We start from the raw sequence: 25,048 nt of genomic DNA, 5'->3' as shown, positions 1-25,048 counted from the left end.
TTGATGGCACAACAACAAAAATCTTCACGGCAGCAAATGGGCTGGTCTTCCTCCCACAGAGCCGCTGGATGGGTTTGAACCACCAACCTTTTCTCTTACCTGTTTACGCCACCAGGGCTCCTTCCCTAAACTCTAACCCTCCGAAATTTTGTTCTTCTGTCCCAAAGGCCTACTACACACACAACAGGAGTCACAAATGCCACCTCTGAATGTTTTATCACTGTCACTACAAAATTCCGTCAGTAGCAGATGCCAAAACAACATGCTTGTCAGCTGGTCATCTGTCACCAAACCTAAATGGGTCAGGGCTTGAGTCGGTTGATCTCACCTTAACACAAACCAAACTCTGATAATCGCCTCAAACCGCCCCTGAATTTGCAACGCAACATTCTGCTACCCTTGCAGATTTTCCTGTGAGCAGTCCACTCAGACCACCAGGAAAATACGCCTCTCTCTTCACTGCTTCTAGCTACTTTTATTCCAGCGTAAACATTAGTCCTAGTTCTTCCATAATTCTGCTTTTTCTAAGAAGCACAGTCCAGTAAAACCAGTCTATTCAAGAATTACAACTGCTAGCTGTGTGTACAAAACCATGAACTCTATCAGAAAAGTGGGCACAATCACGAAATTCCAACTTTTTCATGACATCACTTTGGAAAATAACTATTCCCTATTAAATTGTTTAAAAAAGTTCAATCTACCTATTAAAGAACCAACGAGTTTATTTGATATACTTGATTATATTATGTAGCAAAACAGTATGCTAACTTGCCAAATACAGTTCATATATTTTCTGCTACAAAGCAAATGTGGATCAAACAAAACTCTGGACCATATGATCCATAACAAGCAAACTTACTATACAGAAGGTGTCCGTAAATTGTTTCATGTCAAAGAATCTAATTTCAGGTTAAGGTTCTAAGGAAGAGAATCCTTTGTTAAGTGCCAAATTAAAAAGAAAAAAAAAAATTTTTTTTCTCAGTTAAAGAGTTGGAATGGATAAATATTTTATATTTAATCAGTTTTCGAAACTATTTTAAATGTCACGGTAGTACTTAAAATCACTTAAAATGTTCTAAATGTTAAGTATATCAATAAACTAGAATAATCACCACAGCTAACACGTTTTCTACAGAAACATGCACTCCTACAATAGTAGGATGATCAAGTGATAAAGTTAACAGATGTTCATTTTAATTTAAATAAAAGCATTTTTTCCTTTAAAATATACCTGAAGACTTCAATGGTAGAAAAAAATGTAAGAAAGAAAACGAACGAGTACCTTCCATATGTCTAGTCTGTCTTCAACACAGCTGGATTAGAAGACTGCTTTCACCTGCGGTCCATGTGAAAAAACTGCTTTACCATAGCACCAAAGAGCACCTTTATAACACCAGACATTCTGCAAAGATCTAGTACATTCCCCTACAATAAGCTGTCATGTTTAACCAGGCAGACTACTGGAAGGCATTACTTTCAAACAAAGGTTTTACTTTGGCTCCCCTGAATCTAACAGTTACAAATTATTACCATCTATGGGAATTTTTGTTATGATGGCACATCAATGAATAATCTCTGTGCGTGGAAAGACTTGGTGATCAAGTGACCAGCGGCAATTCTGAACACTTGGAAACGCAGTGTAGCAAAGCACCCTCACGGAAGCTAAAACTGTTTGAGGTCAGAGTCACAACTGCATGAGCTGCGCACTTTTAATCCTTTATACCTGGAAATCAAATCTTAAAATGGGGAATGAGGTAGCTGAATAATCCATCCTAGAGGAAATCTTACAAGAGCCTCTGAAACACCTGCTATTCCTACCAGTTAAAAGGAACAGTCTCTAGAAAAGTCATTCTGTCCAAGACTGCATGTAATACACACACTTTCAAAACTATGAAATACATTTGGTTTTGGGGGGCTAAGAAAGCAGAGTTCTAGTACATGGAAAAAAACTTATTTGCAGAAGTAAAGAACGTCCTTTAAGAACTAATGCAACATATGTTAGAAATTTTAGTGTACTTGCTTCTATAATAATCCTCTTTCCCTATCAAAGTCAACATTGTTCTTGATGTTTTATAAAAGCAAAGACGAAAGGGGGAAAAAGTAGGGTAAAAAAAATTCAGTCAAATTATTTTAGCATTTTTTCCAATACAAATGCACATCCATTTACCGTCCTGTCCCAGTTAAATGCCTCCAGCAAAATTTCCATTGTTTTTGAGTGAACTGACCTGTCAATTTCATCAACCAACCCCATGTGAGACTTCTTCACTCGCTTGCTCTGGGACCTGGCTGGACCGGTTGTGTTAGCACTCCCTAGACACAACCTGGCTAATACCACAGAGGGTTTCCAATAAACATTTTTAGCTTATCCATTCACCTAACTGTAACGCTCTTTTAGAGTCCAGAAATCCTAGCGTCACCTATCCAACCAACCTCCATTAGAGGAACAATGAGAATTAACAGAAGAGTACTGGTAAGCCAAATTTTCCTGAAAAATAGTAATGGTTTCACTAAAATAAATGTTTGACTCTTGCAAAAGTACAAAATATACAACTTTGGCTGATAGGTACAATTTATATGAAAATTTTTTCTAAAAGATCTAAAAATGACCCTTTTTACTCACTGTGCATTGTGACTTTGATTAGTTGTATCACACTGATTTACAAAACAAGTGCAAGTCTGCACAATTATACTGGGTTAGATAATGTCCCCCCAAAATTCATGTTCTTCCTGGAACCTCAAAATGTGACCTTATTTGCAAATGTAATTAGTTAAGATGAGGTCATAATGACCTGGTGTCCTTGTAAGAAGACGAGGAGGGAGGACGACCATATGAAGATAGAGGCAGAGACAGGAGTGATGCTGGGAACCAAGGAACATCTGAGGCTACCAGAAGCTAGAAAAGGCCAGGAAGGATTCTTCCTTAGAGCCATCAGAGAGAGGATGGACTGGTCAACATCTTGATTTAGGACTTCTAGCCTCCAGAACTGTGAGAGAACGAATTTCTGTTGTTTTAAGCCACTGAATTTATGGGACTTTGTTACTGCAGCCTGAGGAAACTAATACGACAGGTTCTTAGCTCTTCATTTTCTGCTACAACACAAAATAGGTAGATGTAATGACAAAAGCTCATAGGGTTGCTTTGAGTTGGAATCCACTCGACAGCACTGGGTTTGGTTTTGTTGGTTTTAATGACAGAAGCCACTTTCTTCCACTTAGCAATAATAAAACAAGCCACTCTGTGCACCTGAGATAAAACAACCCATACTGGGTTTCTCATCTTTCACTGTATTGTGACAGAATCCCTTGCATTCTCTTTATTCTATCAGTAACCAAGGTGAGCACTCAAGTATGTTTACTCAAAAAATAATTGTCATTGTCTCCATGAGGCACTATTTGGATTACCAAAAAAAAAAAAAAAAAAACCTATAAGGTATTTTTTTGCTTTTCTCCCAACAGTCTGCACCTAAAAACGCTATTAAAAGAGATGTAGTTATACAGACTTGGGACATCTGGGTTTCAATGTGAAGACCAAACTAGCTATGTAAGTCATAACTCTTCTGGGTTTCATTTTACTCTTCTGTAAATGTAAAAAAAAAAAAATTTTTTTTTTTTTTAAATGTAAGGGAATTGGAGTAGATGATCTCTAAGGAATCCTCCGAGGTCTAAAATTCTTAATCTAGCAGAGGAAAGTGAGGTAAAGAAAATTTAAGCTATTTGAATTTTTTGGAGGTCATGGGAGGAGTAGGCCAGGATGCTGTCCAGGTCTCCTGACTCCTGGCACAGTGCTCATTTTACAAAACCAGCCACCTTTAAGTCAGTGCTGAAACAAAGCCAGACAAACCCAAAAGAAATGCCATAGCACCCAAGGTGCTACTTCACCCAAAGTGCCTCTTTCCTCTTATAATCTGTTTTTCAGTTTTCTTTAAAACGTAAGCAACATTATATTTTATTTCATAAAAGAAATAACTTTCCCTTTTTGGAAACATTATTTACTTTCCCCAATAACACAGGCATAATATACAATTAATCTCAGCTTTACACAGCAAAAATCAAGAGATTTTAATCTATCTCCTACCAATATAAATATTTTCTTCTTTCTTGCCTTCAAAATTCCATTCAGTTTGGTTCTGAAGTGGGCTCCTACTTCTTAATTTACCCTGAAAGACTCCTAAAATGCCATATGGCCAAGCAGAATGAACACATGGTGCTAGAAGCAATTCTAACGCTGACTTCAGAACTGTTTTGCAGTGTGACCTCAGCAATATCATTTTACCTTCTTCAAGTTTCATTAACTCACCCATATCCAAAGAAAGTTATAAGATAACTATTAAGTTCAAAGATGAGAAGTTTTAAAGTATTAAAAATTTAATGACGATGGAGTGTTTGCATTCCATGGTAGTCTCAAATATCTTTTCTCTTACCTCTAAAAATGGGGCTACATTAAAAAAAATGTATATTCCACCAATACCAGGTAGTTTTTTTTAGTAACACACTGAGTAATGCCACTTCCTCCTTGGTATCTTTCTGTAACATTTTTACCTGAGAGACGCGGAGTGTATTTTAACGTAAAGCAGTCTTTAAAACACAAACACAACCATCTTTTCACTCCATCACTTTTCTGTTATCATCCTCTAAAGAACTTAAATTTTGCCAATAAGATACTCCTAAAGTGTTACATTTTCTGTGAAATGAAAAGAAACCAAACGCGGCATCACCCAGTGGTACTTCTAATACTTGTAAAAAGCACTTGGATTTGCTGTTTACTAGACATTATGACGTCACTGTTTTCCCATTAAATAACTCCGTTTCTATTTTGTCCCCTTGCCTTCAATACATAGATCGCAAATGTTCCATTGTTCTCGTTCACCATTTAAAATATTGAATTAAAGAATCAGTAAACAGCCTTAAAAATGCCTATCTGTAGAGTTTATGCTCAGTAAATATACGTTCTCCTATTACAACTGATCTGGACAGGTCAATCTCTTGGCAAAGGTAAGACCTGGAACATAACCCCCAAAAAACCCAGTGCCATCGAAGACCTGGAACATATCAAACAGCAAAACTAAGCCTTCATGAGGGGAAGGGGCGGAGTCAATCGACAACACTAAATCCATACGACAGATTCTAGGACTTCCATTAAATAAAGGCATTTGTTGGGTCGATCTCCCCACAACAACGGCATGTGCTTCAACCAAGCTGAGGAATTTGTATGGAAGCCTGAAGACTCACTGCCTTGAAAACAGGATCCAAGTGCTGAATTTTTCTAAAGGCTCCCACTGCAAGTGAACACCCGAAAAGCTAGTGGAGAGAGCGACGGGGAAAAGAGTGGAGCCGATCTTCGATACCTTTTTCCCACTTCACCAAAAAAAAAAAAAAAAAAAGGAGAACTTAAAAAAAACTAGCAGCCCACACATACCAAATCAGCTCCTCTGCTGCTCACAGTACCATTTTCAGGGGCAGAGGAAAGAAGGGGTCGTGGGAGCTGGGCTTCAGGCTGCGTGGGGAGAGTGAGAGCGGCGGGAGATGAGTCAAACTCAAGGGACGAGGCCGCAGGGAGCATGGAGGACGAGCGGACGGGAGACCGCGCGCGGCCGAGCGGCGTGGGTGCCGGGCCAGGGGCGAACGCCCGAACGGCCGGGTGCCGGCGCGGACCCTCCTCACCTGGCAGCCCTTCTTATGGTGAAAGCCGACCACCACGATGTGCAGCACGGGCCCCCGCGGGGCGCCATCGCCGTCCCGCCCGGCCTTCTCCATGGTCGGCTGCTGCGGGCCCGCACAACGACGACTTCAACCGCCAGAGGCGGCGGGCCGCACGGCCCCGCGGTCCCCAGGAGGACCGAGAGCGGGCGCACTTCAGGTGTCAGCGAGCGCGCCTCATGAGGGCCGCGCAGAGCCCGGAGGAAGCCCAGCAGCTCTCGCAGCTCCGCGCCGCCCCCTCGGGCCGCGGCCGCTCTTCCCTCATCCGCCTGCGCAGCTTCCGGGCTGTCACCAGACGCGGCCGCCGCTGCCGGCGACGCGGGGCGGAGCAGGACCTGACGGGGCGGTGGGGCCCGGAGGAGGGGCGGGGCAGACCCGGAGGGATGCGTCGGGGCGGGGCCTGGGGCGGAGGCGTTGACGGGACGGGGGCGGGGCCTGCGGGGCGGGCCTCCTGCTCTACCTGTCGCGCGATGGGATCTCAAGCCTGCCCTCTCCTTTGCAGTTCTTAAGTCTCCACCTCTTCTCATTCCTCAGTTTTCCTTTTTAACATCCTTTCTGTAATCTCAGAATGTCGGATTCCTTCACTTCTTTCCGTCCCCTCTCTCAGAGGTGTATCTACAGAAAATAGTGCCTGTGCAAGCACTGAAATTGCTCCTCTCTTAGTGAGGGTAAGGAGGAAAAGGAGGGGCACTCTCTAAAATTCAAGATGAATACACCCTGATAGCGGCCTTTGTCAGCACAAATGCTCTCCCCCTTCTTGTCCCACTTTTGTCAGGCTGCCTCAGTCGTATTTGTGGCACCTTGGGATGTTGTTCCGCGCCATGCCTGGGCACCCCCTTGGTCTTGCCTCTGGGGGCAAGTGCACCCTTCCCTCCTCCCCGCCCCATCGTGCCTCTGTGTCTGCTGTACTTGAAGGTTGAGTCGCACTGGGTTAATAGAAACTTCCCAGTGGCGCCCCCTCCCCTCAAAGTGGCACCCAGGGTACTTGCCATATCTGCCATACCTTATATATGCCTCGCTTTCTGGCCTAGGGTCTCTCCTCCCGCACTCTTTTTTTTTTTTTAACAAAGAATTTTTTTTTAAATTGTGGTTCAGGTGAAAGTTTACATAGCAAATTAGTTTCTCATTAAACAGTACATGAATTGTTTTGTGATATTGGTGGCCAGCCCTGCAATGTGTCTGTCCCTTCCTGCATTCTCTGAAACACTGGTGGGGAAGTGGTTAAGTGCTATGGCTGCTAACGAAAAGCTGGCAGTTTGAATCCCCCAGGCGCTCCTTGCAAACTCTATGGGGCAGTTCTACCCTGTCCCATAGGGTCGACTATAAGTCGGAATTGAGCCGATGGAACCGGTTTGGTTTTTTGTTTCGTTTTGTTTTCCTGCCTTCTCGTCTTTGCTTGGTGTGCCCATTAATCTCATATACATGATTGAAGTATGAAGCATGTCCCTCGTGTGTGTTATTGTTGGCCTTATACCCATATGCGTTGCTGTCCAGTCGATTCGGACTCATAGCGACCCTATAGGACAGAGTAGAACTGCCCCATAGGGTTTCCAAGGAGTGCCTGGTGGATTCCAACTGCTGACCTTTCGGTTAGCGGCCGTAGCTCTTAACCACTATGGTTGGCCCTATAGACCTGTCTAATCTTTGGCTGAAGGGTGAACCTCAGAAGTGACTTCAGTACTGAGTTAAAAGAGTGTTGGGGGCCATACTCTCAGGGTTTCTCCAGTCTGTCAGACCATAAGCCTGTTTTTTTTTTTTTTTTTGTGAATTTGATTTTTGTTCTATATTTTCTCCCACTCTGTCCAGGACCCTCTATTGTGATCCCTGCCAGAGCAGATGGTGGTGGTAACCGGGCACCATCTAGTTGTTTTGGGCTCAGTCTGATGGAGGTTGTGGTAGTTGTGATCCATTAGTCCTTTGAACTATTCTTTCCCTTGTGTCTTTGGTCTTCTCCATTCTCCTTTGCTCTGGGCAAGACGGGACCCACAGATGTATCTTAGATGGCCACTCTCCTCCCTGCACTCCTTTTTTTTTTTTTTTGAATTTTTATTGTGCTTTAAGTGAATGTTTACAAATCAAGTTGGACTCTCATACAAAAATTTATAAACACCTTGCTATATACTCCTAATTGCTCTCCCTGCAATAAGATAGCACACTCCTTCCCTCCACTCGCTTTTTGTGTCCATTTGGCCAGCTTCTGACCCTCTCTCCCCTCTCATCTCCCCTTCAGACAGGAGATGCCAACATAGTCTCATGTGTCTCCTTGATCCAAGAAGCTCATTCTTCACCAGCATCATTGAATATCCCATAGTCCAGTCCAATCCCTGTCTGAAGAGTTAGCTTTAAGAATGGTTCCTGTCTTGGGCTAACTGAAGGTCTGGGGACCATGACCTCTGGGGTCATTCTACTTCAGTCAGATCATTAAGTCTGGTCTTTATATGATAATTTGGGGTCTTCATCCCCCTGCTTTCCTCCTCCCTCAGGGGTTCTTTATTGTGTTCCCAGTCAGGGCAGTCATCAGTTGTAGCCAGGCACCATCTAGTTCTTCCGGTCTCAGGCTGATGTAGTCTGTGGTTTAGGTGGCCTTTTCTGTCTCTTGGGCTCATAATTAGCCTGTGTCTTTGGTGTTCTTCCTTCTCCTTTGGTCCAGGTGGGTTGAGACCAATTGATGCATCTTAGATGGCTGCTTGCTAGAGTTTAAGACCCCAGACGCTACTCTCCAAAGTGGGATGCAGAATGTTTTCTTAATAGATTTTATTATGCCAATTGACTTAGATGTCCCCTGAAGCCATGGTCGCCAAACCCCCACCCCTGCTACACTGGCCTTCGGTTTATTCAGGAAACTTCTTTGCTTTTGGTTTAGTCCAATTGTGGGGATCTCTCCTGTATTGTCTATTGTCTTCCCCTTCACCTAAAATAGTTCTTATCTACTATCTAATTAGTGAAAAACCCTCTCCCTCCCTCCTTCCTTCCCCCTTCACATAAGCATCAAAGAATGTTCTCTTCTCTGTTTAAACTATTTCTTGAGTTCTGATAATAGTGGTCTTATTTGTCCTTTTGCAACTGACTAATTTCACTCAGCATAATGCCTTCCAGATTCCTCCATGTTATTAAATGTTTCATGACTCATCATTGTTCCTTATTGATGTGTAATATTCCATCGTGTGAATATACCATAATTTATTTATCCATTCATCCGTTGATGGGCACCTTGGTTGCTTCCATCTTTTTGCTGTTGTAAACAGTGCTGCGATGACCATGGGTGTGCATATATCTGTTCGTATCAAGGCTCTTATTTCTTTAGGATATATTCCAAGGAGTGGGATGGCTGGATCATATGGTAGTTCTATTTCTAGCTTTTTAAGGAAGCGCCAAATTGATTTCCAAAGTGGTTGTGCCATTTTACATTCCCACCAGCAGTGTTCCAGTCTCTCCACAACCTCTCCAACATTTATTATTTTGTGTTTTTTAGATTAATGCCAGCCTTGTTGGAGTGAGATAGAATCTTATTATAGCCTTGATTTGCATTTCTCTAATGGCTGATTATTGTGAGGATTTTCTCATGTATCTGTTAAAAAAGAATTTTTTTTTTTTTAACAACCTGAAATGTCTTCTTTAGTGAAGTGTCTCTTCATTTCCTTTGCCCATTTTTTCATTGGGTTATTTGTCTTTTTGTAGTTGAGTTTTTGCAGTATCATGTAGATTTTAGAGATCAGACGCTGATTGGAGATGTCATAGCTGAAAACTTTCTCCCATTCTGCAGATAATTTTTTTAGTCTTTTGGCGAAGTCTTTGGATGAGCATAGGTGCCTGATTTTTAGGAGTTCCCAGTTATCTAGTTTCTCTTCTGGATTGTTAGTAATGTTTTGTATACCGTTTATGCCATGTATTAGCGCTCCTAGCATTGTCCCTATTTTTTCTTCCATGATCTTTATCATTTTAGATGTCATATTTAGGTCTTTGATCCATTTTCAGTTAGTTTTCGTGCATTGGGTCTTGTTTCATTTTTTCGCAGATGGATATCCAGTTATGACAGCACCATTTGATAAAAAGACTGTCTTTTCCCCATTTAACTGACTTTGGGCCTTTGCCAAATATTAGCTGCTCATATGTGAATGGATTTATGTCTAGATTCTCAATTCTGTTCCCTTGGTCCATGTATCTGTTGTTGTACCAGTACCAGGCTGTTTTGACTACTGTGGTGATATAATAGGTTCCAAAATCAGGTAGAGTGAGGCCCCCCACTTTGTTCTTCTTTTTCAGTAATGCCTTATTTATCCGGGGCCTCTTTCCCTTCCATATGAAGTTGGTGATTTGTTTCTCCATCTCATTAAAAAATGTCATTGGAATTTGGATCGGAATTGCACTGTATCTATAGATGGCTTTTGGTAAAATAGACATTTTTACAATGTTAAGTCTTCCTATCCATGAGCAAGGTATGTTTTTCTACTTATGTATGTCTTTTTTAGTTTCTTGCAGTAGTGTCTTGTAGTTTTCTGTGTATAAGTCTTTTACATCTCTGGTAAGATATATTCCTAAGTATTTTATCTTCTTGGGGGCTACTGTGAATGGTATTGATTGGTGATTTCCTCTTCGATGTTGTTTTTTTGGTGTAGAGGAATCCAACTGATTTTTGTACCTTTATCTTGTATCCTGATATTCTGCTCAAAACTTCTATTAGTTTCAGTAGTTTTCTTGAGGATTCTTAAGGGTTTTCTGTGTATAAGATCATGTCATCTGCAAATAGAGGTACTTTTACTTCTTCCTTATCAATCTTGATGCTCTTAATTTCTTTATCTAGCCTAATTGCTCTGGCTAGGACCTCCAGCACAATGTTGAATAAGAGTGCTGATAAAGGGTGTCCTTGTCTGGTTCCCGATCTCATGGGGAATGCTTTCAGACTGTCTCCATTTAGGATGATGTTGGCTGTTGGCTTTGTATAAATGCCCTTTATTATGTTGAGGAATTTTCCTTCTATTCCTATTTTGCTGAGAGTTTTTATCATGAATGAGTGTTGAACTTTGTCAAATGCCTTTTCTGCATCAATTGATAAAATCATGTGGTTCTTGTCTTTTGTTGTATTTATATGCTGGATTACATTGATTGTTTTTCTAATGTTGAACCATCCCTGCATACCTAGTATAAATCCCACTTGGTCATGGTGAATTTTTTTTTTTTAATACGTTGTTGAATTCTATTGGCTAGAATTTTGTTGAGGACTTTTGCGTCTAAGGTCATAAGGAATATAGGTCTGTAATTTTCTTTTTTTGTGGTGTCTTTACCTGGTTTTGGTATCAGGGATATGGTGGCTTCATAGAATGAGTTGGGTAGTATTCCGTCATTTTCTATGCTTTGAAGTACCTTTAGTAGTAGTGGTAACTCTTCTCTGAAAGTTTGGTAGAACTCTGCAGTGAAGCCGTCCGGACCAGGGCTTTTTTTTGGTTGGGAGCTGTTGATTACTTTTCAATCTCTTCTTCTGTTATGGGTCTATTTAGTTGTTCTACCTCAGTTTGTATTAGTTTAGGTAGGTAGTGTGTTTCTAGGAATTCGTCCATTTCTTCTAGGTTTTCAAATTTGTTACAGTACAATTTTTCGTGGTAATCTGATATGATTCTTTTAATTTCAGTTGGGCCTGTTATAATATCGCCCCACCCATCTCATTTCTTATTTGGGTTATTTGCTTCCTCTCCTGTTTTTCTTTTGTCAGTTTGGCCAATGGTTTATCAATTTTGTTAATTTTTTCAAAGAACCAGCTTTTTTATTATTTGTTTTCTTCCGGTGCCTGTGGCTCTCTTTTGTTGCTCTCTTTCTATTTGTTCAAGTTGTAGGGATAATTCTTTGATTTTGGCACTTTCTTCTTTTTGGATGTGTGCATTTATTGATATAAATTGGCCTCTGAGCATGCTTTTGCTGTGTCCCAAAGGTCCTGATAGGAAGGGTTTTCATTCTCATTGGATTCTATGGATTTCTTTATTCCATCCTTAATGTCTTCTGTAACCCAGGTTTTTTTTTGAGCAGGGTATTGTTCAGTTCCAAGTGTTTGATTTCTTTTCCCTGCTTTTTCTGTTATTGATTTCTACTTTTATGGCTTTATGGTCAGAGAAGATGCTTTGTAATATTTTGATGTTTTGGATTCTGCTAAGGCTTGTTTTATGACCTAATGTGTGCTCTATTCTAGAGAATGTTCCATGTGCACTAGAAAAGAAAGTATACTTGGCTGCTGTTGGGTGGAGTGTTCTGTATATAAGGTCAAGTTGGTTGATTATGGCATTTAGATCTTCCATGTCTTTACTGGGCTTCTTTCCAGATGTCCTGTCCTTCACTGACAGTGGTATGTTGAAGTCTCCTACTATTATTTTGGAGCTGTCTATCTTACTTTTCAATGCTGACAGAGTTTGTTTTATGTACCTTGCAGCCCTGTCATTGGGTGCATAAATATGTAATATGGTTATATGAGGAAACGCTGGTGGTGTAGTGGTTAAGTGCTATAGCTGCTAACCAAGAGGTTGGTAGTTCCTGGTATATTGTCCCTCTAATCAATATATACTGTCCTTCCTTATCCTTTGTGGTCGATTTAACTTTAAAGTCTATTTTGTCAGAAATTAATATTGCCACTCCCTGTCTTTTTCGATTGTTGTTTGCTTGGTATGTTTTTCCATCCTTTGAATTTTAGCTTGTGTCTCTATGTCTAAGGTGTGTTTCTTGTAGGCAGCATATAGATGGATCCATTCTGCCACTCTCTGTCTCTTTATTGGTGCATTTAGTCCATTAACATTCAGCATAATTATAGCTAGGTATGAATTTAGTGGTGTCATTTTGATGTCGTTTTTAGTGTGGTGTTGACAGTTTCTTTTTCCCATTTAATTTTTTGTGCTGAGTAGTTTATCTTCATATATTGTCTTTTCCTCTTATTTGTTTTGTTGATTTTGTTTCTGCTGAGTCTCTTTTTTTTTCTTGCATTTTGATGAGTAGGATAGTCTTTTTATCGTTACCTTCATATTTACCCCTATTTTTCTAAGTTTAAACTTAACTTTTATTTCTTTATATCACCTTGTCTTCCTCTCCATATGAAAGATCTATGACTACATTTCTTAGTCCCTCTTTATTATTTTAATGTGGGCTTCTTTTACATAATGACATTGCTGTTTCCCTGTTTTGATTTTTTTTTAATCTTCATTTATTTTTGTGATTTCCCTGTCTGGACTGACATCTGATTGCCCTGTCCTGTGTTCTAGTCTTAGGTTGATACCTGATATTATTGATTTTCTAACCAAAGAACTCCCTTTAGTATTTCTTGTAGTTTTGGTTTGGTTTTTACAAAATCCCTAAACTCCTGTTTATCTGGAAATGTCCTAATTTCGCCTTCATATTTGAGAGACAGTTTTGCTGGATATATGATTCTTCGCTGGCAATTTTTCTCCTGCAATGCTTTATATATGTCATCCCATTTCCTTCTTGCCTTCATGGTTTCTGCCGAATAGTCCGAGCTTATTCTTATTGATTGTCCTTTGTAAGCGACTTTTGGGTTATCCCTAGCTGCTCTTAAAATTCTCTCTTTATCTTTGGTTTTGTCAAGTTTGATTATGTCTTGGTGACCTTCTTTTAAAATCTACCTTATGTGGAGTTCGATGAGCATCTTGGATTGGTATCTTCTCATCTTTCACGATATCAGAGAAGTTTTCTGCCAACAAATCCCCAACGATTCTCTCTGTATTTTCTGTTATCCCTCCATGTTCTTGTATTCCAATCACTTGTAGGTTATTTCTCTTGATAGAGTCCCACGTGATTCTTAAGATTTCTTCATTTTTAAAAATTCTTTTATCTGATTTTTCTTCAAATATATTGGTGCCAAGTGCTTTATCTTCAAGGTCACCAATTCTGCCTTTGACTTGCTCAATTCTGCTCCTCTGACTTTCTATTTAGTTTTCTAATTCTGTAATTTTGTTGTTAATCTTCTGAATTTCTGATTGCTATCTATGGATTCTTGCAGTTTATTAAATTTTCTTGAAGAACCTTTTTAATTTCTTCAACTGTTTTATCTGTGTGTTCCTTGGCTTGTTCTGTGTATTACCTGATTGCCTTCCTTATGTCTTGAAGAGTTCTGTATATTAATCTTTTGAATTCTGCATCCAGTAATTCCAGGAAGTCACCTTTATCCAGAAGATCCTTTGATTCCTTGTTTTGAGAGCTTGTTGAAGTCATCATGGTCTGTTTCTTTATGTGGTTTGATACTGGCTGTTGTTTCTGAGCCATCTATAAGTTATTGCATTAATTTCTGTTTGCTTACTGTATCCTAGTTTCTTGCTTTGTTGTGTTTTGATATGCCCAAATGGGTTGCTTGAGTGAGCTAGCTTGATTATTTTCACCTTTGGGTCTTTGACGTCCTGATACCAGATGGCTAGAGCTGTTATCAGGTATATGAGCTTACGAGTCCATTCACTTTTCTTGTGTGGATTCAGCTCAGGTGTCCCAGTAGCTGGTATCAAGGGTGTGGTACAGGCTCTGTCCTACAGTCTTGTTGGGGCAGGGGTGTTTGGTGTAGGTACCGGTATCTGGTTGCAGCAGGGGGTCACACTCTGACAAGGCAAGGGGCTGAGAACCATCCCCCGAGTGTCTCTGAGGAAAGCACTTCCCTGTTTCTTAGAGCATACAGGTGGGTGGGTTCTGCAGACAGACCATGGGCACCCAATGCTTTTGGTTGTAAGGACTGGGAGGTATCAGTTATCTTTGGACCCCTGTCACGGGTGGCTGGGTGACCTTAGTGGAACCACCAGTACTTAGGCCCCTGATGTGGGTAGGTAAGGAGCCTGTTTAATAGGCAAAGCCGTGTCAAATATCAAAAACCCACCTCTCCACCACACAGCTTAAACAGTCGCAGTCTGCCAGCAAAGGCCTGTTCTCCTGGAATAGGCCCACAAAGGTCCATGCAGGGGGAGAGGTATTCAAAGTCCATGGGGTGTTTATGCCTGGACAGGAGCTGCTTCTGTCCTGACCTCCCCAGGTTAGTGGAGCTGGCAAATTATCTTTTCCCCCTGTTTTAAATTTATTCTTTCTCCTCGTCTGGGAGCATGTCTCAGGGCCCTCAAATGGGCCTATCTCAGGCTCAGGGAAATCAATAGCCACTGAAGGTGGCTTGGGGGCGGGAGGCACAGTAAAATATACTCAAGTACTTAGCTTTTGCTGAGACTGCCATTCTTCTCTGGTTCCAGAGGTGTGAGTAGGCTGTGCAGCTGGCTGCTTCTCTCTGAGAAAACTGTGGCCAAATGCTAGTATCAGCCCACTGCAGCTGCTCCCGGGAATGGTGCCTGAGGGCTCCTGGTGATTCAGGTCCAGCGACTACTCTCCGCTTCTAAATGGCCTCTCTCTCCCCTGCCACTCAGTCCATTTTCTAATTGCCTTTGATGTTCAGGGCTCCAGACCAAACCAAACCCAGTGCCATGGAGTCGATTCTGACTTGTAGCGACCCTATAGGACAGAGTAGAACTGCCCCATAGAGTTTCCAAGGAGCGCCTGGTGGATTCAAACTGCTGACCCTCTGGTTAGCAGCCGTAGCACTTAACCACTATGGTACCAGGATTTCCTCAGGGCTCCTAGCGTGTCATAAATATACTTGTTTCACTTGATTTTTCGGATCTTTTGTGTAAGAGGGATCACGGGAAGCATCTGGCTATTCCGCCATCTTGGCCCCGTCTCCCCCTCCCTGCACTCTTAATTGTTTGATAACCTGGAAGCATATTGGTACGGCTATGTATCTGTTTATTCAGCCTTTTGAATTACTTGTTTATTCAAGATTTCTCTTTTACTTGTTTTAGATTTTTTGCCTCTCATTTAAATATTATGTATGGGAATTTGGAAGCCTTTTAAGGCCTGAAGCAGAACATCCTTGACATAAAGGAATTTTACAGTGAGACCTGTCACCTGATTATTCTAGTCCACTGAATTTTTTAAAGTATTGTTTTCATTCTGTCCTTTTCTGGGCTTAGCATTCTGGTCAACACGAAACATATGGGATTGGTTGTGACCAGGGTTTTATATTTCTTTAGTGATTGTACTACTTTTTTTTTAAAGCATCGTTTCCATCAGTTTAAAGTGAATAACGGAAGTACCAACAGACTCAGCAAGTTTTATCCAGGGCACCCTTGGAATAACCTAAAGGATAGGTGCCCACTTCAAATGGAATTTGAGATTACTACAATAACTGGCTGTGGAGTTTACCATTACTATTTACACATCCCTTATTTTAGGCAACCTTAGTAGTTGATATTTTCTACTCCTGGCTTTGAAATTTAAGGATCTGAATTCTAAGCATAGCTGAAGAAAACAGCAGACTTCCTAAAATCAAGTTTGGTTTCTACAATTCAGTAGAAATGTCTTAATACTAATAAAAATACTATGGATTTTTTCAAGATGTTACTATCCGTTTCTTTTCTATATTTCAAAATTCTCAGCATTGGCTCAGAACTGTGAGTGAAGCTACACTATTCCGTATATGCAGAATATGTTAACTGTTTTCTTGCATCTGCTTCAGTATTCTCTACAACTGGCATCACTAAAATTAAACACTAAGCATTGTTTTAAAAAGATTAAAAACAAGGTATCTTAGAACTCTGTATCGACAGTGTAATGCCAGCTTGTTTAATTCACTGTCCAGGAGATTTAGTAACAGTTTTATAAAAATGTGAGTCACTTTGCATCCTAGATGTTTCAACTAAGATTAAATCATGTATTCATAATGATATGTTGCTTAAATGTTTAAAAAAATGTCACTTAGAAGAATGCTATAAATAAAGGAAATATATTACTGGGCAAAACGGGAGAGAAAATATGCAAGGGAATTTCCAGGATTTTATCCATCTCTGAATGTACAGACCAGTCCATTTACTAGTTTAGAATAACAATTCTTTAAATTAGCTTTTATGTGAGTTGTGTTAATACAGAATGAATCCATTTTCAAGATATTGTTCACAAGGACAAGTATCTGCTGGGAAAATAAATTTTTCCTTTGTTTTCAAAAGTGTTGGAAGAAAATTAGTGAAATTGAAATACCAATTTGAGATAACTGAATACTTTCTAAACATTATTTTAAAAGGAAACTTTTGGTTGTATTTTTATAATGGCATTTATCTCCAAGAGAAAAATTAGGAATGCCTTTCTGAACACATAGTACATCAAATAGCCTCTTCTAGTTACATACATTTCATGATGAATTATAAATCCTGTTTTGTCTACTCTGTAAACAACCTAAAGGAAGAAAAATCCTTGAGATTGAAAACGAAGTCTCCATCTGGAATTGACCCGTTGTTTCTTTTTGTGCCTTTCATCAGGAAAGAACACAATCAAATAAAATCACTCCCCTCCTGCAATCTTCATTAACACTATTATGTAAATGAACAATAGTTCCTTCTGTAGAGTCTAAAGAGACTTTCTTTTTTCTTCATTAAATGCACTGAAAATTGCTAATGTTCATTCTGTTCTTGTAGAGGAAAACAAAGTGCAAACCAGGCTCCCTTTGAAAAGAGTATTTTTCTGATTTTTAAAAATTCTATCAAGTAGCAGAAACATAATAATGCCTAGAATTTGGTTCAGGCTGCATGAGGAAGCAGTGTCCAACAGTGACACTAGTTATTCTTTTCTTCCACTAGGAAAACATGCATCTGCCAAGTTGAGAATCTAGGGATTGGGAGCCCTGGTGGTGTAGTGGTTGAGAGCTACTGCTGCTGACAAAATGGTGGGCAGTTCTAATCTACCAGCCGCTTCTTGGAAACCCTCTGGGGCAGTTCTACTCTGTCCTATACGGTCGCTATAAGTCGGAGTCAACTCGGGGGCAATGGGTTGTTGTTTTTTAGCAGTAATGAATGCTCAGGTGTGTTATAGAGTAAAAACATCACAAAATTTAGTAAAGCAAAAAGGAAGTTTTATCAGCATATATTCAAAAAGGCAAAAGTGGGAAGCAGACAGGCATGCTGCCAGAGCTAATGTCTGCCCACGTCCAAGGAAATATTACAGAATAGACAAAAGTGGGAAAATGGACAAGCATGCTGCCACAGCCATGTCTGTCCAAGTCCAAGGAAATATTACAGAATAGGCAAGAATGGGAAAATGGACAAGCATGGTGCCACAGCCATGTCTGCCCGAGTCCAAGGAACATTACAGAATCATCAGTATTTATTAACATCACAAATGGGCAAAACCATTGAAAGCTTCACCTTTTCACAGATTGGCTAGAAACTGTGATCCTACATTTTGAATTGCCTTTCTTAACAATCATTGATACAGGTTTCAGTAATAACACTCAGGAGGGTCTCGATTGGTCCAACCAATTTTCTATTCACTAAAGGCTAATACAAAAAGATAAAGAGTGGAAAGTCTTTTGTGTTCTGTTTGAATAGTTTACGTGAAAGGTTCACTAAAAGGTATTTTCCGAAATTATCCTGGCATTTTTTTTTTTTATTGTCTTTATGCCTCAGGGCCCAGTTGATGTGCCCTTGTAAGTCCTTCTGAGCCCAGCTCCAGCTGGGTCACATTCTCTATGCTCAAGGACAGGGAATAATGATTCCAATATTATTTCCTAAATCAGGTGCTAGGTGAGACTAGCAATGGCTGTGATGGTTAAGTTCATGTGTCAACCTGACTGGGCCATGATTCATGGTCCTTTGGCAGTTACATAATGATGCAGTCATTCTCCATTTTGTAATCTGATGTGGGCATCTTCCGTTTTCAATTAATGACGATTTTTGCATAACAACTTGGTCTTTGAACCTAATCATGTTGACAAGTGAGTAGGTGTAATGCATATCTGTCAATGAATGAATGATGGGTGCTTAACAACCATTTGCTGTATGAATGAATGATGTTCTTTGTGATCCGTCATATTTAGACTATTTTGCCTGAGGTTCCTAAGACATAAATATAAAATAGAATAAGGCAGGGAATTTGTTTGCTATTATTTTCAAAACAAGTACAAAGTGCTATGGTTTTCCCATATGACATTAACATATAATTTAGAGTGACAGCTCGTGGTTGCTCTTAGTGTTCATTGAAGAAAGAGTAAAAAAAAGCCACATAGTATAAATTAAATTCTTAGATGTAACATGGTAAACACGTTGAATTAAATCAATTAGTAAAGAAACAAATTAAATCCCCACCACAGAAAAGTGAAAAAAAAAAAGGTTGGTTGTGGGTTTTCAATCCACTGGACTTTCAAAAGAAATAATAAGCCCCCTTAAGAAAACAGATTTTACAAAAATTGCAACACAGTGAGTTGGTGGCGAGAAAAATGAATTGACTTACTGGTCTGAAGAAAGATGCCCGACTTGAGAGAGAACTTTCTGAAAAAAAATACAACGAAATTAAAGACTTTAAAATTTTCCAAAATCTTCCGGGTTAGAAGGAGAATTTATTCACAAGCCAAGATATCTTTAACATGCCTCCGAAACTTCGAGGAAAGAGAGGGTACCTCTCTAAGAGAAAAGTTCAGCGGACATAGATACCTCACCCGAAAGAAGCGAGTGGGCGCGATCTACAGGGCCTGGGCCCGATCGCTCGCTCGGCCTCAGATTGGTCAGGCCTGCCCGCGCAGGGGAAGAAAGCGGAAGCGCGCTCTTTCAAACTTGCCCTCCCTACCGCGATAGACGCAGGCCACTTCCGGCGCAGCCATGGCGGCTAACGCCACCACCAACCCGTCGCAGCTGCTGCCGCTAGGTAACCTTTCACGGGGGGCCGGGCGGGGAGCTGAAGTTCAAGATTGGGGGCAGAGGCGCTGCGACTGAGGTGGCGAAGTGTGGGGAAAAGTGTATCCGGCTTTTTCCTTCTGCTCCAAGTCTGTGGCCCCTGACCGCTCCTGCCTCAGCGTGATAGGTTCGCTTGAGGCAGCAACTTTTGACTCCCCAAACCAAACCGTCTCCGGAGAAAGGTTTATGCTTAATGAACTGAACGTGTAACCTGCCGTTGTTGTGAGCTCGTCTCTATCGTGTGTTGGGTAGCGGCCTCCCCCCACCCCCCAAACCTAGCATTTAAGATCTTCAGAGTAGGCTTTGTCTTATTTTATGTCTGGCCGGTTATTGAGGGAAGGTCAGGAATGAAATTTAAAAGAGGAATCTGGAAACTGGTTCCAGTTGTCATTCATTCAGCAAACGGTTATTGGAGCGTCTACTGTGCGCCATCCACCACAGACACCATAACGACACTATTCAGCAGTATTCAGCAATTCAAATCACAGTCTTTGCCTTAAAATAATGCAGAAAACAGTGGAGGGAATGGATACTGAGCATTGTGCCGAATAGTGCTGAACTGGCTCAGTAGATATTCAAGCTGCTGTCAGAGTTCAGAGAATAGCCCTCGGTTGGGTGAGGCAGGTAGTGATAGGAATCTCTGATGAAGATAATTATACTCCTCTCTCCCCTAATATTTCGAGACTGGGAAGAGTGACCAAGTTAATAGACGAGGCTGTGCTTGAAAAGTTTCTATTCCTTCATTTGACACTCTTTGAGTGCCCGGTTGATTGCAGGCACGGCCGTTGTGAGTTGGAATTGACTTGTCGGCAACGGGTTTCTCTCTCTCTCTTTTTTTTTTGCGGGGGGGGGGGGGTTGTCCATTGGGGATACAGTGATGAGCAGAAACAAGCACGGTCTCTACCCTCGTGGAGCTTAGAGTCTAGTAGGCAGTTCATATATTATTAAATAACCTAAAACACAGAAGTGCAACCATGGTAAATTGCTACAAGGGAGAGTTAAGTAGAGATCAAGGGAAACTTTTCTGTTAATGATCGAACAGAGATTTGTAATATAAGAGCTAAAGTTGTTGAATGAATATTTTTCCTGGTTTGTCTTTCACTATATGCAAGTTATTGAGTGCCAGTAGGCACTCAAATATTTGTTGAAGTAATGAATTGCTGAAATAATCTTTTTCCTCTCTCTTTTTTTTCCTCAATATATTCTTAGAGCTTGTGGACAAGTGTATAGGATCAAGAATTCACATTGTGATGAAGAGTGATAAGGAAATTGTTGGCACGCTTCTAGGCTTTGATGACTTTGTCAGTATCCTTTTAAAAGGTGGTGGATAGGTTTTTCTTAGGTATTTAATAATGTAAGTAAGAACTATAGATAATCAGTATTTACTAATTATTATATTAGAGATCAGTTCACTCTTGGGGAACTTGTGGTAACATTTTAAGAGACGTATGTACTGAATCTACTTGACAGCAGCAGGTATGTACTGACCGAAGATAAAGTTTCTACCAATAACGAGAGTTGAAAATTTAAGTCATTGTGTTAAATGTTATCACTAAAATTGAACAAAGACAAGACAGAGTAAATTCAGACAGGTATGTTTATTTTCCTAACACCAAATTTCAGATATGGTATTGGAAGACGTCACTGAGTTGTAAGTAGTGTTAAAAATGAAAAGTTTGGAGGAGTATTGCTCTTCTTAACTTAAGGCAATTTTAATACTATCGAGTCAGTAAAATGATTTACAAGTAAATATTGCCTGTTGGCATTATCTTAAAGATGGAAATTTTATCTACTGATGCTAGTAAAATTAGATCAGAGGGTTATTAATATAATTATTATCATGTTGCTAGGAAATTAGTAGAGACAAATCTTTAAGATGAATGATACTAAAAACTGCTCAGGTCAAATAAAAGACTGGTAATAAAAACATTTAACTGTGTAACATAAAATGTAAATGATGGCTCAGTTGTGTTAATTATATAGATCATGACCAATATCTCTGCTTTCAAAATTGAACTGATTACAAATTGCTTTAATGGCTGGGAGAAGCCCTAGTGGCGCAGTGGTTAAAGCGCTTCGCTGCTAAACAAAAGGTTGGTGGTTCTAACCTACTAGCTGTTCTGGGGGAGAAAGATTTGGCAGTCTGCTTCTGTAAAGATTTACAGCCTTGGAAGCCCTATGGGGCAGCTCTACTCTGCCCTATAGGGTCACTGTGAGTCGGAATTGACTGGACGGCAGCGGGTTTGGTTTTTAATGGATGGAGATGAGCAATAATGGATGTGTTAAAGAAAAAGAGTGAAGCTGGTAAATATTTCGTATTTGGCCTCCTTGGCAAGTTTCAGCTTTTTTAATGAAGATCGAACTTAGTGGATGTTAGGCCAGTCAGTTCACTCTTACCTTTAAGGAAGAGTGTACATTACCCAGTGGATAATCTTGATCTTTGAAAGTTTTTGATATAATTGCTTCACCTCACATTTACTTACGTAGAAGAATAACCTTTTTAGGGATGGAAAGATTTCAAAATGTTGGCTTTTATTACCACTGTTTAACCTGACTATTTTATCTATTTATTTAGCGAAATCACACCGGAAGGAAGAAGGATTACTAAATTAGATCAGATTTTGCTAAATGGAAATAATATAACAATGGTAAGACACATTGAAGCTAATACTGTTTTATTTAACAGTAGCCCGTTTTTGTAGGACGGTGGTTACAGATCTAACTCCTGATGCTGTTTGTTTGACTAAATGCCCATGGACCAGTATGCTTAGGATGGGAAAGGGATGTTGTGGTAGTCAGGGCGCTAAAGCTGAGCTACTAAATATGGCATTGGGCCTACAGATTAGCTTGTTTGGCCTTTTTCATTTTGTTAGAAATCACTGTTGAGACACTATGTGAGTACTGGTTGATAATATTGGGAATTGGAAACCCGTAGTGCAGTGGTTAAGTGCCCAGCTGCTAACCGAAAGGTCAGTGGTTCAAACCCACCAGCTGCTCTGTGGGAGAAAGATGTGGCAGTCTGCTTCTGTAAAGATTACAGCCTTGGAAACCCTCTGAGGCAGTTCTACTCTGCCCTGTAGGGTTGCTATGAGTCAAATCAGCTCGACAACAACGGGTTTGGTTTGGATTTTATTGACGACTTGGGGAAAATGGGAATATGAGGGAGCGAGAGAGAGGCAAAGGTGGCTTTGATTGATAAGTTCATGGATTTTTAGAAAATGTTGTGGCATTGTTAATAAACTCTTTTTCCTCCTATGCAGCTGGTTCCTGGAGGAGAAGGACCTGAAGTATGAGTGGATTTTCTTGACTTGTGCTAGCTTCTGTTTTGCTTTATAAAGGCAACAAAATGGATTTTTTTTTAACTTTTTAATCTTGGGATTCTATAATGCTCAGTTTCCCGTTAAAGGGAGATGGTTTGAAGATGTATTGTAAATGCCAATTTTTGTAAGTTAATCATGATTATCTTGGGAAAAAAGTAAACACTGTGCTATTTGAAGACTAAAATAAAGATGTTTTTGGTTAACTGTAGCTATATTTTTTAGACTGTAATGGCCAGTGGGACAAAGATTACAGTTATTTTGTCACTTGCTTTCCTGTCATTTTATGCCTGTTTGCTTCTTTGTTTATGTGACCATTGATTCTCAAACCAAAATTGTTCCAAACAAAATGATGAACTTTGATTTTGAGTAGGTACATTTAAAAAATCTTGAAGTGCTTACTAACAAAATTCAGTTCAAATGCTAATGTTTTATAAGAGGATTTTTCTACTGAACTCAAGTTCAATTAACCTCTATTAAGAACAAACAAAATGCACAGGTAACGTATACACGCGGAGCCCCGGTGGTGCAGTGGTTAAGAGCTCGGCTGCTAATCAAAAGGTTGGCAGTTTGATCCACCAGCTGCTCCGTGGAAACCATATGGGGCAGTTCTACTTTGTCCGATAGGGTCGCTGTGGGTTGGAATTGACTCGATGGCAACTGGTATTTTTAACAGGTAGAAAATACAGATAAGCACAAAGGAAAATATTGACCACATTTTGCTATGTATCCTTTTAGACTTTCTCCTGTACATTTGGTTTTTTAAAACTTGTTCAACTTGAACATACTATTTTGTAGCTGCCACTTAAGTCCTCTTTTGAATTTAGATGGGGAACGTTTTTCCATGTCAGGTATTTCAACAACATTAATATATGCTGATATTTCATTAAATGGATTAATTGTAAAGTATTTAGCCTGTTCCTGTTACTGGTTATAGTAGTCTAATCTATGTACATTTTTACTTTTCTTAGAATAAATTTATAAATGCCTAAGATCATGGGTTGGGTTAAGATCAACCTACACTCTTGCCAGCACTTTTTGTAGTACCCTTTATGTCCTTGCCAACATTGGCTATTTACCTTCTCCCCTTCTTTGCCATTGTCATAGGCAAAACCGGATATGTTTTAAATTTTGAACTCATTTGTATTTTGTGAAGTACATGGACCTTTTGCCATTGAAATGTTTGTCTTTTTCTTGCTAATTTGTAAGCATTCTCAATAGGCTACTCTTAGTCATGTACTTTGTAAATGGTCTCAATTTGTAGTTGCCTTTTAGTTGTATTTTTTGGCATAATCTATTTTGATGAAGTCATATGTTGATGTCCTTTATGGTTTTTTCCTTTGGTACACATGGGTTAGAATGAGCTTTGTTGTTCTGATTTTATTTTTCTGGTATATTATTATTTTGGCAAATCTTGAATACGTTTGGAATTGTATTTCCACATAAAAAAGAATCCAATTTTATTTTGCAAATAACTTGTCTGAACCTCAGTTTTCTAATCTGTAAAATGAGGTTAATACTTACCTATAGGGTTTTTGCAAAGATTGAGAATTTGTGTAGCCCAGTGACTAATATAGTAGATGCTCAATAAATGTTTCTTTTTCCTCCCCCTTTCCCCTTTTATTCCTTTTATTTATGTGACCATACATGTGTCATGGTCTGTGGTAACTTTGTAGGTCTTTGACTTGTACACTAGTTGAAGGAAACAATGTGATCTTAGACTTTATTAGCTAAGTAGAAAGTATCTTTCTTTCATTAGGGCCCTGGTGGTACAAATGGTTAATGTGTTCGGCTGCTAACCAAAAGGTTAGAGGTTCAGATTTAGATCTACCCAGAGTAACCTTGGGAGAAAGGCCTGGAGAGCTACTTCTGAAAAATTAGCTGTTGAAAGCCCAATGGAGTACAGTTCTACTTTGACACACTTGAGGTCGCCATGAGTTGGAGTCGACTTAGCGACAACTAGTTTGTTTTTTTGTTACATCTTTGAGTGAAAGGGTAAGTTGCTTTAGATACGACAAATTTCTGACTCTACTAGTGGAAAATGTCTTATAAAAGGTCCGTTAGCTTTTGCAGTGGACTTTTCTTTTACTCCCGATCCCAAGTAAGAAGCAACTTGAATGAGAATTGAGAGGCAGTGATGTAAGCGCTAGTTACGTGCTTATTTGTTTGCAGCCATGTACTTAAGTGCTCTTAGGTTTAGTGAAATCCAAACTTACCTTTGAGGAATTATTGTTCTCAAAAGTCTTAATCGTCTTGCTAAACATAAATATAGTTAGTTAGCATATTCTGTTCATAAACACAAAC

The 25,048-nt window shown here is 39.9% G+C and overlaps 2 protein-coding genes across 2 annotated transcripts in view; one reads left to right on the top strand and one right to left on the bottom strand.

The window, feature by feature from the left end:
* AVL9 (AVL9 cell migration associated) overlaps nt 1-5,897 on the bottom strand; it is a 59,197-nt gene extending 53,300 nt beyond the window's left edge. Inside the window, exon 1 of the mRNA XM_003406980.4 lies at nt 5,662-5,897. Coding sequence (XP_003407028.1) covers nt 5,662-5,754 — 93 coding nt within the window. The 5' untranslated portion in view covers nt 5,755-5,897. The remainder of the gene's footprint in view (nt 1-5,661) is intronic.
* A 13,415-nt stretch (nt 5,898-19,312) lies between these two features.
* On the top strand, nt 19,313-22,950 carry LSM5 (LSM5 homolog, U6 small nuclear RNA and mRNA degradation associated). Its single transcript, XM_003406983.4, has 5 exons — nt 19,313-19,398; nt 20,637-20,732; nt 21,051-21,078; nt 22,003-22,075; nt 22,688-22,950. Exons 1-5 carry the CDS (start codon nt 19,353-19,355, stop codon nt 22,718-22,720), a joined length of 276 nt encoding a protein of 91 aa, XP_003407031.1. The 5' UTR covers nt 19,313-19,352; the 3' UTR covers nt 22,721-22,950.
* Nucleotides 22,951-25,048: the final 2,098 nt, after the last annotated feature.

The sequence above is a fragment of the Loxodonta africana genome, chromosome 8 (assembly GCF_030014295.1).
Source record: "Loxodonta africana isolate mLoxAfr1 chromosome 8, mLoxAfr1.hap2, whole genome shotgun sequence".
Taxonomy (NCBI): domain Eukaryota; kingdom Metazoa; phylum Chordata; class Mammalia; order Proboscidea; family Elephantidae; genus Loxodonta; species Loxodonta africana.
Note: the sequence above shows the minus strand (reverse complement) of the source record. Positions and strands in the feature narration are given on the sequence as shown.